Source organism: Ornithodoros turicata, chromosome 3, assembly GCF_037126465.1.
Source record: "Ornithodoros turicata isolate Travis chromosome 3, ASM3712646v1, whole genome shotgun sequence".
Lineage (NCBI taxonomy): Eukaryota > Metazoa > Arthropoda > Arachnida > Ixodida > Argasidae > Ornithodoros > Ornithodoros turicata.
Genome location: NC_088203.1, coordinates 1,773,914 through 1,786,902, shown reverse-complemented (window position 1 = coordinate 1,786,902; position 12,989 = coordinate 1,773,914). Strand labels below are relative to the sequence as shown.

The window sequence follows — 12,989 nt, the reverse complement described above, 5'->3', positions numbered from 1 at the left end:
TCGTGCACTTGGTGATTACGGAGCATGACACACACTGTTCAGTGCGTGGCTGCATGCATGCTTCAGCCCGTTCGTGTGGATGCGTTCTCCTTTCGCGTGGATCTTCTTTCCCTCGGCCACGTGACCTCATTGAACGCGTATCATCGTTATTCTGAATGAAACTTCTTTCTCATTGGATGTTTTTGACGCATTGATCTTCTTTCTCGTTGGATGTTCTTTTTTTCTTTTTAACATTTCTCCGTCTCATCGTACTTGCCAGCTGCCTTTTTAGCTATACACCTTCAGCCAGGTATTTTTGAAAGGAGCGGTACAAACAGGAGCATATGTATATGTTTAGCGTGCATATTATGTCTAAAAAGGGAAGGGGAATATACGAGGGATTACGAGCTATAACAAAGTTGGTGAAGATGGGGACGAACGTATAGTCCACGTCACCATTGTACTTGTATGCGGACGATATGTTCTTGAATGGGAAATCCCAGAGTCGCACAACTGCCAAATTTACGTGGCTTCGGCGCCTCACATTTCAACGAGCCATCGCGACTGCTGCAAACAGCGATGCGAACATGAACAAGTTCCAAATGTGAGATAACTGATGTTCTGAGGCTGGAACAACATAGAAGGGACAAACACATACAAGGCCTCAAGTTGCCTAAGAAATTAACGATGAAAGATGAAAGCCACTGAAAAGGTTAGCCAGCTGTAGGACTCGAACCCACATCTTCTGGATTACCGGTCCAGGGCTCTACCAAATTGAGCTAAGCTAACACGCCTTCTCAGTGACTTCCAGGGTGCGTCCATCTGAAGGGACAAACCAGTCACTCTCTCTCACTCATCCTCCTTTCACTCTTACATTTTTGCACACTCATACACACATTCATACGACAGGGATCGACGCAAACAGCAATTGTTGAACATGAGATAACTGATGTTCTGAGGCTGGAACAACATAGAAGGGACAAACACACTCGTTAATTTCTTAGGCAACTTGAGGCCTTGTATGTGCTTGTCCCTTTTATGTTGCGAGAAAAGAAAGAAGAGAGAAAAAAGAAATAGGCCACGCACACTTCCATCTCCGTGCATCCCAAATTGCCTATACAGATGTCAACGTGGCGGTCACGGAACAGTTGCGTCAGCTACCGCTAGGGGGGCCAAATTTCGCTTCAATTTCTGCACAGGTGGCACCCCTAGCGGAAGGGCGACGCAAATGTGCCAACACCGTCGTGTCCCATTACAAATGCAGGGAAAACAAAGTTCGCGTGGCTAACGCTTTTGTTTCGCAAAGTTTGGTTTCCTCCTTTTTTTTTTGTTTTTTTTGTCCTTGTTGTTGATTTTCATTACATAAATTCATCGTCTCGTCGTGCGCCACTGATGGAAGTCGGTACGGTAAGCAAGGAAAGAGTTACGCGCGGAAATGTTGGGCTGCTTTTTCTATACACGCACCCTACATATCCCAGGTCTTATAATCCTCAACACCTCACTTTCGAAAGGAAAGTTAGGTAGCAAGCGAGCTGGTGGTGACGATCCATGACTTGAAAACCCGAGACGAGGTAGGGACGAAAACATGTGTTTGTGTATGTCTGTTTTCGTCCCTACCTCGTCTCGGGTTTTCAAGTCATGGACCTCACTTTCTCTACGCGCCACTCTATATATCGATATCTCCTTCTGAAGTATAATTCCACCGGGATTATTGTCCCTGAAAGTCAACGCCCCCTCTATTCTCGAACGGGATAGAGGATGTTCCCTTGGCACGATATTTAAAGCTAGGGCACTCGTTCAAGAGGGGGGGCGAGAGTTGTTTTTCTGGAGTTGTTCAAGGTTGCGGAAGGAGGGGGGATTTTTAATTTGAGCTCTCACCTGCAATGACCGTGACATGTGTTTTTGCGACGACCGCATCGAGAAGATGTTGACGGACACTCCAAATTTGACGAGAGAGGTTTTATGTTGCAAGATGGCGAAGGCGACCGGGGCTTTGAGACAAATACCACGCAGACTCCGACATTTGTTTGCTGCCGGAAAACCGCGGGAAAACCTTCGGAGAGAAGTACAGAAATTCCGTCCCGACATCTGCGGAGTCTATATAACACGGCCCCTCTTGAATGAACCGCCAGCGAACGGTTTTGCTATACTCGCAAAGCGCAAATATGAAGGAGGGAGACTTTCTCCTCGTCGGTTGGGCAGGACCTTGACAGAAACTCAAGAGGAACGGGATCGTGATCTGTGACGAAAGAATCTACGATTGAATAATGGCACCGGCAGTAACTTTTCTTCAACTATACCGCAACTTCCTCTAACACATACAACAGAAGTCGTTGTTGTGCTTGTCCTTCTATATGGTTAATTGCCTGTTTACCTCCCCTTCTCAGGAAGACCGCGCACTCATTGGCCTACGCAAACGATTCGTCCAATCATGGAGGGAGGTCGTTTGAGGAGACCAATCCGAGGCCTCTCTGGTATTGTCTCGAGAAGGAGGGCACATTGCGGTTTCTCGCAGGCGGTTGCCGCGGGGCGGGAAAAGCCACCTCCGCTTTTCGTCGAGACCGCGCAGTGCGCGATTTTTGACGGATGCCGCACATCCTCAGCCAATGAGAAGGTCTACGGAAGTTGCGTGAGAGCATTGACGGCGTCGTTGATTGGGAGGTATGCTGCAACGGGGCTCACGTTCTCCAACCGGCGAATTTATGAAGGAAATAAATTTTCATTGCTCGCGTTCAAATTACTTTTTGGTCCAATATTTGGGAGTGCGGGTAACTAAAGTGTAAGATATTAGTGAGTTTTAGTATATCGTACGCTATCACATTTGCGGACGTGAGGGATAGCGTTGGCAGTTGAGCGCACGCGCAAAACATAAAGAGAGCTTTGCGCAGTGCTCAGAACTACTACGCTATCCCTTACATACGAAGAGGTGATATCGTACGATGCACTAAAACTCTCTATTGGCTGTCATAGTGTCAGGAAGGTAACCGAAAGCTAAACGTTCTTCACAAGAAATTCCATTCTTGTGAACAATGTTTAGCTTTCAGCCACAGCGTGTCAACTCAAATCCCTTGCGTCTGTGATGTTGGTTTCGCAAAAGGTCAGAGGTAAGAACGGGAACGCCACCTTGTCAGACACAGTCTCAGAAGCTCTCGCGTTGGACGAGATCTCTCTTCGGAGAGTCGCATGTGGGTACGGGTCGTACCCACATGGGCAAGGAGGACAGTACGCGTCCTGATGGGAAACTGTGCCGGTAAAAGACGTGTGACCTTGGAGAGGTCCACTCGACCAAGCTTCTACTTTGTAAAAATTCTCCAATGTTAGGCTCCGATACGTGAGCGAGTGTTCATCTAGGTCAAGTACTTCCGATCTTTGAAGGAACACTTATCGCAAAGGAGCAGCGCAGATGTCTAGACCCTATAACGTTAAAGAGGATGACACAAAGGGCATTTTGCATTGCGTTACCCTCCTTTCTTGAATTGATCATCCCGTATCCGTCCATCCGTCACTGGGTATGAGACACCGAGCGGTCAAGCAAAAAAACTGCTGACACAAATGTCTGCTGGAAGCGCTGCACGGAGAAGGACAGCGCAGCATAACCAGGGTACCCAACGAGGAGCCAAAGAAATATGCTCCCAAACAGTATTCTGCGCAATGCACAATGACGATGAATTTCGTATTTTCCGTGAATATAGGGGGCATTAGCCGGCTAATGTCATCCGCCGTAAGATGAAAATTCTTCGGAAATCCCTGCTTTGGGGTACGCCGTAGTCACTTTTTGTGCGGTTCCTACGATAACTTCCTACGAATACATTGGGCAAAAGGTATCCAACTGCCCCCATGAAACAAGTCCCCCAAAGTTCCCCATAACAATTAAGGATACACCCTAATTACTGCGACGCTTTAATGATCCGGTTACACTTAAACACGAGCCACATTTCAAGTCATAGGGAAGTCATCTATCAGTGCATAGCATTGTTCCTTGTACGTCATTATGCGCTAATTACGGAACCGGCCGGCCGGGCGCGCTGTCAGCTGTCACGTACTCCGCGGCTGTCGTCTGCAACCTTTACTTTAGTTACATTGTCAAAATGGACAAGTGTTGTGACGGCGCTTCAGATCCTTCCACTTGAAACTCGGGAAGTATTTCTTATCTCGTAGACAGGCGCCTTATTTTTTTTTATTTTTTTGTTCAGATTTTCCTTACAGGCGGTGTGGCATTTATCGCTCGTAGTATTCGCGCCTTGATCAAAATAAATTCGATCTCCTTTCCAAATAGGAAGTGATCTGCTTTCCTTGGAAGTTGCAGTGGAAAACTATGGAAAACGAACAATGCCATGAAAGATGAAAGTCACTGGAAAGGTTAGCCAGCTGTAGGGATCGAACCCACATCTTCTGGATTACCGGTCCAGGGCTCTCTTCATCTTTCTTCGTTGATTTCTTAGGCAATTTGAGGCTTTGTTTGTATCTGTCCCTTCTTTGTTGTTCCAGCCTCAGAACATCAGTTTCTCTCTTGAACAATGCCATATTCAAATAGGTAATCCTCAGGTGAAAGTCTTTTTAAGCATGTGCAGCTCCTGCATTGAGGCTTCTGCTTCGGTGTACTTTTACCGGATTTTTCAATTTTCGACGATGATCGAATAGCACTATGTGGTTTTTCACGTGGTACATTATTTTTAAAGATGGTACGATGATTGACATTGTTAACAATCCTAGGCAAGGAAAATGAGTGACAAAAGAGCACAAAGCAGAGTACAAAAAATAGAGAAAGAAAGAAAGCCAGTGAGAGAGAAAACAAAAGGTACCCTAGATGATAGCGATATACTGCCGCTCCGCATATGTAGCGAACCGGTGAGAAGCCAGAAAACAGTCGCCATAGCAACCACCGGTAGATGTCGGGGCACTTCATCCATTTTTTTTCTTCCCTTCCTCTTCACCGTTTCCCTCTCGCTCTTTCTCCATTCGCCTGGTGCAACGTGATTGGCTGATGGGCCGATCTCCTGATTTTCAGCTGTTTACGACTCCAGCTGATGCGGTTATTCGTTCTCTGGTTAACGACGATGTCGGGTTAGCTTGTGCTCTGTGGGACTCTTTTGTGTTTTAGGATCTACACCTTTTATAATGAGGGATTGTCTCAGCTAGCGACGCGTCCAAGAAGTGTTCGTTCTGTGCCATAGCGTTCGCACTTTTTTAAACAGGGATTCAACTTCGGAGAGTGTGAAGCCTGCCGACAGTTTGGGAGGACAAAGCTTACGACTTCCCCAGTCGTATTCCTTGCTGATGATACTACCTTCCCGAAAGGAGAGCCCACTTCAGGAAAGGAACAACACAATGGGCCAAATGGGAATAAGAAACGTGAGTATTAAAAAGTTTATATTTTTGAGAGATTGACCGACAGATAGGTCAGCCCTCGGTGAGTCGCCGGTAAGGGCATCCTCCACTTGCGTCATACTCATTTCAGCTACAAGGAGGCTGCTTGAGGTACAAATGAGAGCGGAATTCAATCATTTGCGTGAATTTGTATGCTCTTGGCATTTTCTGGCTCACCAAGTGCCTTGAAACTGTTGTCATCCTGTCAGCCTTGCACAAGAGTATCACCGGTGTGGGTTCTACCTATGCAAGATTTTATCGGTATGCATGCCAATAGGATCTTCTCAGTGTCATATCGGAGCCTTCGGCATTCCTCGGTTGCAGCTTATCAACCCCTTTTTTTTTTTATCAGTCCGTGTCTTGCGTACGTAAAGCTTTGTGTCAATTGCAATTTCCTAATTTATTCGACCCCCTCCCATCCTCCCCTGGGTAACAAAAGTTGGACCATCTCGAGAGTTTTTCTTTTTTAATATTAATTCATGCCCGAGCATGTTCAGTTGTGTCGTGCTGGGAGTCAGCTTGTCTGATGACATACGCCGGCTTTGTTGCCAGTGGCACTCGTCTTCTTTGATCAGTTTTTTTGTGATGCATTTTGCACGCGCACTAGTCGTGCATTGTAGTCTGTACAAATTTTCAACCCTGTGCTGTATTTAAAATTGTATTTCGTATTCCTATCTGGGTTATCTTCTGTCACTCCTGTCAGTTCATCCTATAACCTCGCTACACGCTTCCGTTTGACGTGCGGCACTGTGCCAAAATTTACCGGGATAAGTACTCTGATGTGAAACGTCCTGCAGATTTCATCATCTTTAACGAAAGGCGTGTAAAAGGTTCTTTTGTTCCACGTACTTCGCCCGTTTCAAGTACCTACTCCGGCACCCTTTTTCGTTTTTTTCCCCTCGACTCCATTTGCACACGGCCATAGCAACAGCGAGCCCCGCATCACGATTGGCTGCTCGCGTGACGTAGCGCACGTAGGAGGCTGACTTGCTTGCTTGTAGCGGAATAAATTTTTATCTTTATTTTTTAGTTACACTGGGGGGGTTATTTCGTGCTTTTGAGTGTCTAAATCGTGGATGTCGTGCACAGTATACGGTTCTGCCTTCTGCTTTGAAAATGATGTTTGGATCGAAATGTCGTCTGCTTGTTGCTGGGCGTTCACTCCTCACGCACACCGGTTGGGGTCACCGCTCCGTAACGATCACAACTTGCTCAACTATTAGGAATCAAAAGCTGTTGAGTTACTTTCCGGCAGCGGCTAACTAGTTAGCGTGCGAACCGATTTCTGCTTCAAAATGGGTCTGACAGGAAAACTGGTCAAAGGCAGATGATTGCTTTCTGGAGAACCTCCTGCTTGAGATCGGGGTCACTGTTTTTTGTTTGTTCTTCGAGGAAATGATTTGGGCCGTGCAACTGATGCATCTACTTGCTTGGGTGTGTGAGCAGAAGTAATTACGGGTTACCGAACGCCCTCGCGGATTTCTTCGTTTTTTTTCTTCGACTGTGGTGTTAGTTAAACGGGGGGTTAAACATCTCCTGGGAACTCCCTGTCCTCTTTCGAGGTCGACGGGGTATATTCCGTGCCGTCAGCTACATTTGCACGTGTCACTATGCGACGAGACTCTGAAAACCTCTGTATGCATAAAGCCACAATAAAGTATGACTGCCGTATCTTATAGTCATGACTACCCTGGGTGTCGAAATACGGTTAAAAGTAAACACAACCAAGTACTCATCACTTATTTTTGCCTCAATTGAAACGATTGTGATGTGTATAAACAACTGTTCTTAATCAACACTGTGATAACGGTGGGCCAACACAATTGGCTGTCCCTTGTCACTGTACAACTTCACCTTTCTTTCACCACGCGGTGGAACCTGTACTTACTGGTTCCTATCTTTCTGGACTATGGGTCCCATGCACTTGGGGTAGACCAGGATAACGGCTGATGGGTCAAGATAAGGTTATCTGTGATTGGTCTTTCTATGATGTGGAACAAAGTGGCGAGGATTTGCATATTGGGGATGCCCTGTTGCTAACAGTCAAGGAGGGAATGACCTGGACTTGTGGTCAGTTTGTTTGCCTTTTTGGGGAGGGGGGGGGGTCCATCACAAGGTTGAGAACAGTTTGGTCGTCACTGGATGTTGGCCGCGGTGTATTCAGTCGTTTGTGGATCCTGGAGCCGGCTACGAGGCGTCGACAATGTTTCACGTTTATCGTGTAAGTCTCTTAGGCCAGTGCTGATAGGGATTCTACTTCTGTAGCTCTCTTCTCGGTAACCTTGGTAACCTGGTCGAGCAATGGCCAGTAAACCGCACGTGTCGGTGTCAGCACCTCTCGTCACTTCTATTTACGACAACGTCTGTGGTGGTGGGGGGGCGTAGTCTAAAATTAAATATGACAAATGTGACAGCACCGTAATCTATCCCCCTTTTGTTTTTGTTGACTGCATTCTGGCGGGACAATAGGACGTTGCCGTTCGTGAAGGGGACGTTCTGGCAGGGTGACAGCCGAGGCAAACGTCTGTTATTACCGGTGGCCAGAGTAAACACGCGTGCAAGCGGTGTAACGGCGTAAACATTTGCGACCGAAACGGGCAGAAATATAGGAAAGGAGACTCAGTGTACTGATGTGTCTGGGTATTAAAAAGTAAACAATCTATAAACTTGGACAGTGACGAATTACTGAGGAGCAACGTGTCTCTTCCAGACCCAAGTTCTGTTCATCGATGCGCTGTGTCAAAGCAGCCATCTGGATTTGCTCATGGCGTACCATCCGGCATATCAGGCTCCATTCCTCAGGACACAGAACTTCATCCTGAAGAGTGACGGGCCTCTCCCTTATGACCAAAGACATTACATTGCTATCATGGTGAGTCGCTTTCCATCATTTTTTTTCAACGAATTGTTTTCGGCGTGGCCTAACGTACGTTCCCTGTGTAGGCGGCTGCCCGGCACAACTGCAGCTATCTGGTGAACCAACAGAAAGAGGCATTCCTATCTCCGGACGTGTCGGGTGACAAGGCCTGGTTACAAGGCCTGCATTGCATTCCCAAAAAGCTTCGAGACTTGGACGAGATCAACAAGATCCTGGCGCACAGGCCTTGGCTCATCACTAGGGAACACATAGAGGTAAGGGAGTTGTACGTGTGTGTTCAGTCTTGGGTAGTAGCTAGCTTTACGCTTTTTGTGAAAGTGGCCGTGAAACGTTGCTGTAGGTTTCCGCTGGTCCTTGAAACCCTCGAATACCCTGGAATTTGAAAATGCCATTTTCAAAAGTCTGGAAGACCGTGGAATTTTCCACAGTCCTTGGGAAAACCCTCGATTTTGCATCTTTTTCTCGTTCTCGTTATATGTTCAGCTTATCCGGATGTATTCTCTCATGTGATACCTGTAGCTTATTAATATTTTTGGGAAATATTGAAGCCATGGTTATGAACCGTGTTTTACATCCCAGACAAAATGACTGTTGAGCCTTAAAATGTCCTCGAAAAAGCTTCTAATGCAGTGGGAACTTCTCCAGTGTCATTCTGTCCCCCTTAGAACAGACATTATGGTGAGAAAGCTCCTATTTGAAAAGGAACGTGTTCGCATAACTGTATAACAGCTGTGGCTTAACTGTAACGTGCATGGGACGCAATTGTCGTTGAATAATACGAGTGCTAAGAGTTCGCGCTAAAGTGCTAAGAGTAGGTTGTCGAGAGTCGATATTTACTACTGGAACTTTTTAGTTACTCGCTAACAGTAGCTGTAACTATGGTTATCCAACAAACTCCGTTACCATTTTCTCGAGGTAGCTAACTGGTTGAAAGTAATCATTTTGTCTTTTTGCAGAGGTTAACTAAAGGGAAGAATAACTGGTCATTATCGGAAGTCGTACAAGCAATAGTGATTCTGGCTCACTTCCACGCACTCTCGAGCTTCGTCTTCGGCTGCGGGATCAACTCCGAGGTGGAAGAGAGCAACGGTCAGAAAGCGAGCAACAATGGATACAGTGCCAACGGAGAAGGCGAGGTCTCCAGTCTCAAGAGGGTAAGCGTTGAGAGTGTTAAAAGGTGCCTGTTCGAAGCTGACGACCCCTCTTTGCTCAACAGAGTGCCCAATCCAGCGTTGAAACGTTAATGAGGAAGATGAAGAACATGTCCCAACACAGAGTGGACGACGACGCGTCCATGGAAGAGCGCGTGCGATGCTTCGAGACGGAGTGCAACGGGGCGAGCTACACGTCGTCGTCCCAGTGCAACCCAGTGACGGACTTGTCCCAGTTTGTGACCGACCCGACGTTTGGGTACCAGGACTTTGCGCGCCGCGAGGACGTTGAGATCCCCACGTTTAGGGTGCAGGACTACTCCTGGGAAGACCACGGGTACTCCCTCGTAAACAGGCTCTACAACGACGTGGGCGAGTTGCTCAACGAGAAGTTCAAGGTTGCCTACAATCTTACTTACTACACGTAAGTCGAATTTATCCGAGTCTCGTTTTTAGCCGCATAGTCGGAACTGCGACGGTTTATGGGCAATACGGAATTGCTTTATGGCGGGTGGTGGGCGGATATGTTTAGAGGTGAGCGCGGGTAAGCAAACTTGGACCCGCACCCGTACAGTACCCGCAGTGCTGTGCGTCTACCCGCGTTGCGACCCGCAGGGGGAAGTGTTTTTCGTCCAGCTTACCGCTGTTTCTATTTTAAAACAATGGAAATTCTGGAGTCGCATTGAGGGTACACCCGCATTTTACCCGCTACCCACAGCACCCGCAAATTTCCTATCCGCAAATCGTGACGATGTGCGGGTCCTTTTTCCTACTGCCTACACTTTCAAATACTGTTGCGGCATCCATGCAGCGGTAACCTTGAGGAGGAAAAAAACCGCGTCCACTTAGACACAGTTGACTTCCCTTCTAACTTAGAAAAAAGGGGGCAGATAATGTCCATTGCCGCGTTATCGCGATGAATGACACGGAGATGCAACTTGGGTCTTGTTGAACATTTCATTCATACTGTTACATCAAGGGCGCACTGATAACTTGGCGTGATAAGGTTGCGCGATAAAAGTCGTCTCCTTGGCAGCGAGTCTCTCATGGTCATCACCCCCATTCTTTTGATGTTGATCTAGTGATTCCGCTACCTGGCTTGTGTAGAAAAAAGGAGCGCAAACATGTTTGCCTCGTTTGAAGGACTCTGTTTACGGAAATTCGAGAGCGATGGCGTGATGGTTGAGGGTTGCCAACATCTGTTTTCGGTACCACGTAAAAGCGTACTTTTTCAATTTTCTCTCCAGTATGGGTGGCAAGACAGAAGTAGACACTTCGATGTTCCGCCAGGCCGTCTGGAACTACATCCAGTGCATCTACGGAATCAGGCACGACGATTACGACTATCGAGAAGTGAATGAACTGCTGGACAGAGAACTGAAGGAATATATCAAGGCTGTCTGCTGTTATCCCGACCGCATGGCCAAGGGCAACTACGACTCCGTCATGCGGGACTTCAAGTACTCCGAGAAGGTGAGCGCACAATGTGCAGAGATTATTGTCGACACTGACTACTATACTGTATGTTACTGACCCCGTAATTTGCCTTCGTTCCTTAGGTGCATGTCACGATAATGATCTTGGAAGCACGTATGCAAGCCGAACTCCTGTATGCCCTGCGTGCCCTCATGAGGTACATGACGTGATTGCCTCCAAGTGTGGCGGACGTTTTGAATCGCACGACAAACCCTGGGAGCTCCGAAGGAAGAACACTTTGTGGTCCTGCTGGCCGGACTTTTCCACGCATCACTTCCGCAGCGGCATCCCCGCTGAGAGGGACTTTTTCTGTGGAGCGAGCTCCCCTTTTTTTCAGCTGTGCGGGGGATTTTAATTTATTAGGGGAAGAAATGGCAGTTGTGAATACTCTTTTTCGTACATTTTTTCTGTGTTTTCCGTTCACGAGGAGTAGCCCTGTTCTTCTGTTTTCTTTTTAGTTTATCACGTAATAAGTTTTTAATACTTTGTCGCGTCGACGAGGCACGTTTTTTTTTTAGTGTCCTTCGTGGTCATTTTTCCTTTCTTGTACATGGTTCCATTTCATTAATCCTATAATGCGAGAAAAGTGAAGAAAAAAAAATGCAACAAAAAAAGCTCTGGGTCTTCCCCCGACATTTTAGGTTTGCACAGCGCAGTTTGTATGACCTATGTCTGCCAAATATGCCTCTCACTGTTTTTTGAAAAGGAAAGACGAGATTGTGAGCGACGAGAGGAAAACTTGGTCAGTGTTTAGCGTCCTTCTGCTCAAAAAGCACCCTTTTGTGCCCACGCAAAATTTGTGTGGGATCGTCGAAGGAAATTTGCGTAGCTACTGAAACTGACCCCGTTCGCAAAACGTGCACAGAATGAAAAAAAAAAAGCGACTTGAGATTTACCAGGAAATTGACAACAAAACTTGTTTCGCATACTGCATTGGAGTGTCTGTCCCACATTTTTTGGAAACTTGAGTACTGAGTGTTATTTAGCGAAACTTGCTGTAAATTAGCTGATAGTATAAATGTACTTTGTGCCTGACCAAAAAGTGATGCAACATTGCGTGTTAGCAGTTCCCAACTCTCTAGCCAGCTACCAAGTCCCACGGGTTGAGCTGGTATGTTTAGGTGTACACTATATAATGAAATGTAGTACGGTTATATAGGTTTTTGAAAAAAAAAAGAACATTGTGCAAATCCCTGAGCTTGCCACATCACTATGCAATAGTGCTGCTGGTCGTCAGCCCTTGTGTCATCGGGGGAAAAACGGAATAAATTGTTACGGCTCAGATCGAAATAAATTCTGGCAGCCCGTTTCAACTCCCACGTCAGTGCAGCTGATAAGATGGTCGTAACCCACTTTGGCATTCCCCGATAGTTTTCGAAGATGCTGTTTTCAGTATTATGTATTGTTTTTCTTTCAAGTCTGACATAACTGTACATGCTGTGATAAAATGCAGAAAAGACTCTTCCCCCCACCCTCCCAATCTTGCTCGTTTTAGGGAAAACTTCCTTTGTTGTCTAGTCTCGGCTGTGATCTCTACTTTTGATGACGACGCCTCCTCCTCTTTCCCTGCCACACACAAAACGAGAGACGAGCGTTTTTTGTGCCGCATTATTTTGTTACGATCAGATCTGGAGTTTTTGTGCGTGCGTATGTAAGTGTGTGCGTGAATACTGTGTGTGAAGACTGATTTCATAGGAAACAAATAAATTCATCTACAAAGGTCTACAAAGCTGGTGTCTTTTTTTAATACCCGTGTCACACGGGCATTTTCGATCCTGCTTGACTCAAGACAGTTCCCATAACAGGATTGAGAATTTCAAGACTGCTCGACGGCTGCCATTTGCATCCTCGACCCCGGTGAACTGTCATAACTTAAGACGGACATGCGCGCGAAGCTACAAATGATGCTTACATCGGTATACGATAAATTACCACTAATATCGCTGTTATATAGGAAACGCGAAATTAATGAGTTCCGTTTATTCATTTGCACAGGTCAACCATTCAATGCGCATTGAAAGTGGCCGTGTAGCAGCGTCAAAACTCGAGCGTGCTCGGGAAGTTCGATGCAGGTCGGATTCGAGAAGGATCGAAATGCCCGTGTGACAGGGGTATAAGCTTTTGAGCGTCTGGCTAAG

At 46.6% G+C, this 12,989-nt stretch overlaps 1 protein-coding gene across 1 annotated transcript in view; it reads left to right on the top strand.

Moving 5' to 3' along the window:
• LOC135387810 (sestrin-1-like) overlaps positions 1-12,170 on the top strand; it is a 52,745-nt gene extending 40,575 nt beyond the window's left edge. Inside the window, exons 4-10 of the mRNA XM_064616953.1 lie at positions 5,175-5,331; positions 8,057-8,218; positions 8,290-8,478; positions 9,181-9,378; positions 9,441-9,799; positions 10,623-10,848; positions 10,935-12,170. Coding sequence (XP_064473023.1) covers positions 5,175-5,331; positions 8,057-8,218; positions 8,290-8,478; positions 9,181-9,378; positions 9,441-9,799; positions 10,623-10,848; positions 10,935-11,021 — 1,378 coding nt within the window. The 3' untranslated portion in view covers positions 11,022-12,170. The remainder of the gene's footprint in view (positions 1-5,174; positions 5,332-8,056; positions 8,219-8,289; positions 8,479-9,180; positions 9,379-9,440; positions 9,800-10,622; positions 10,849-10,934) is intronic.
• The last annotated feature ends 819 nt before the right edge of the window (positions 12,171-12,989 follow it).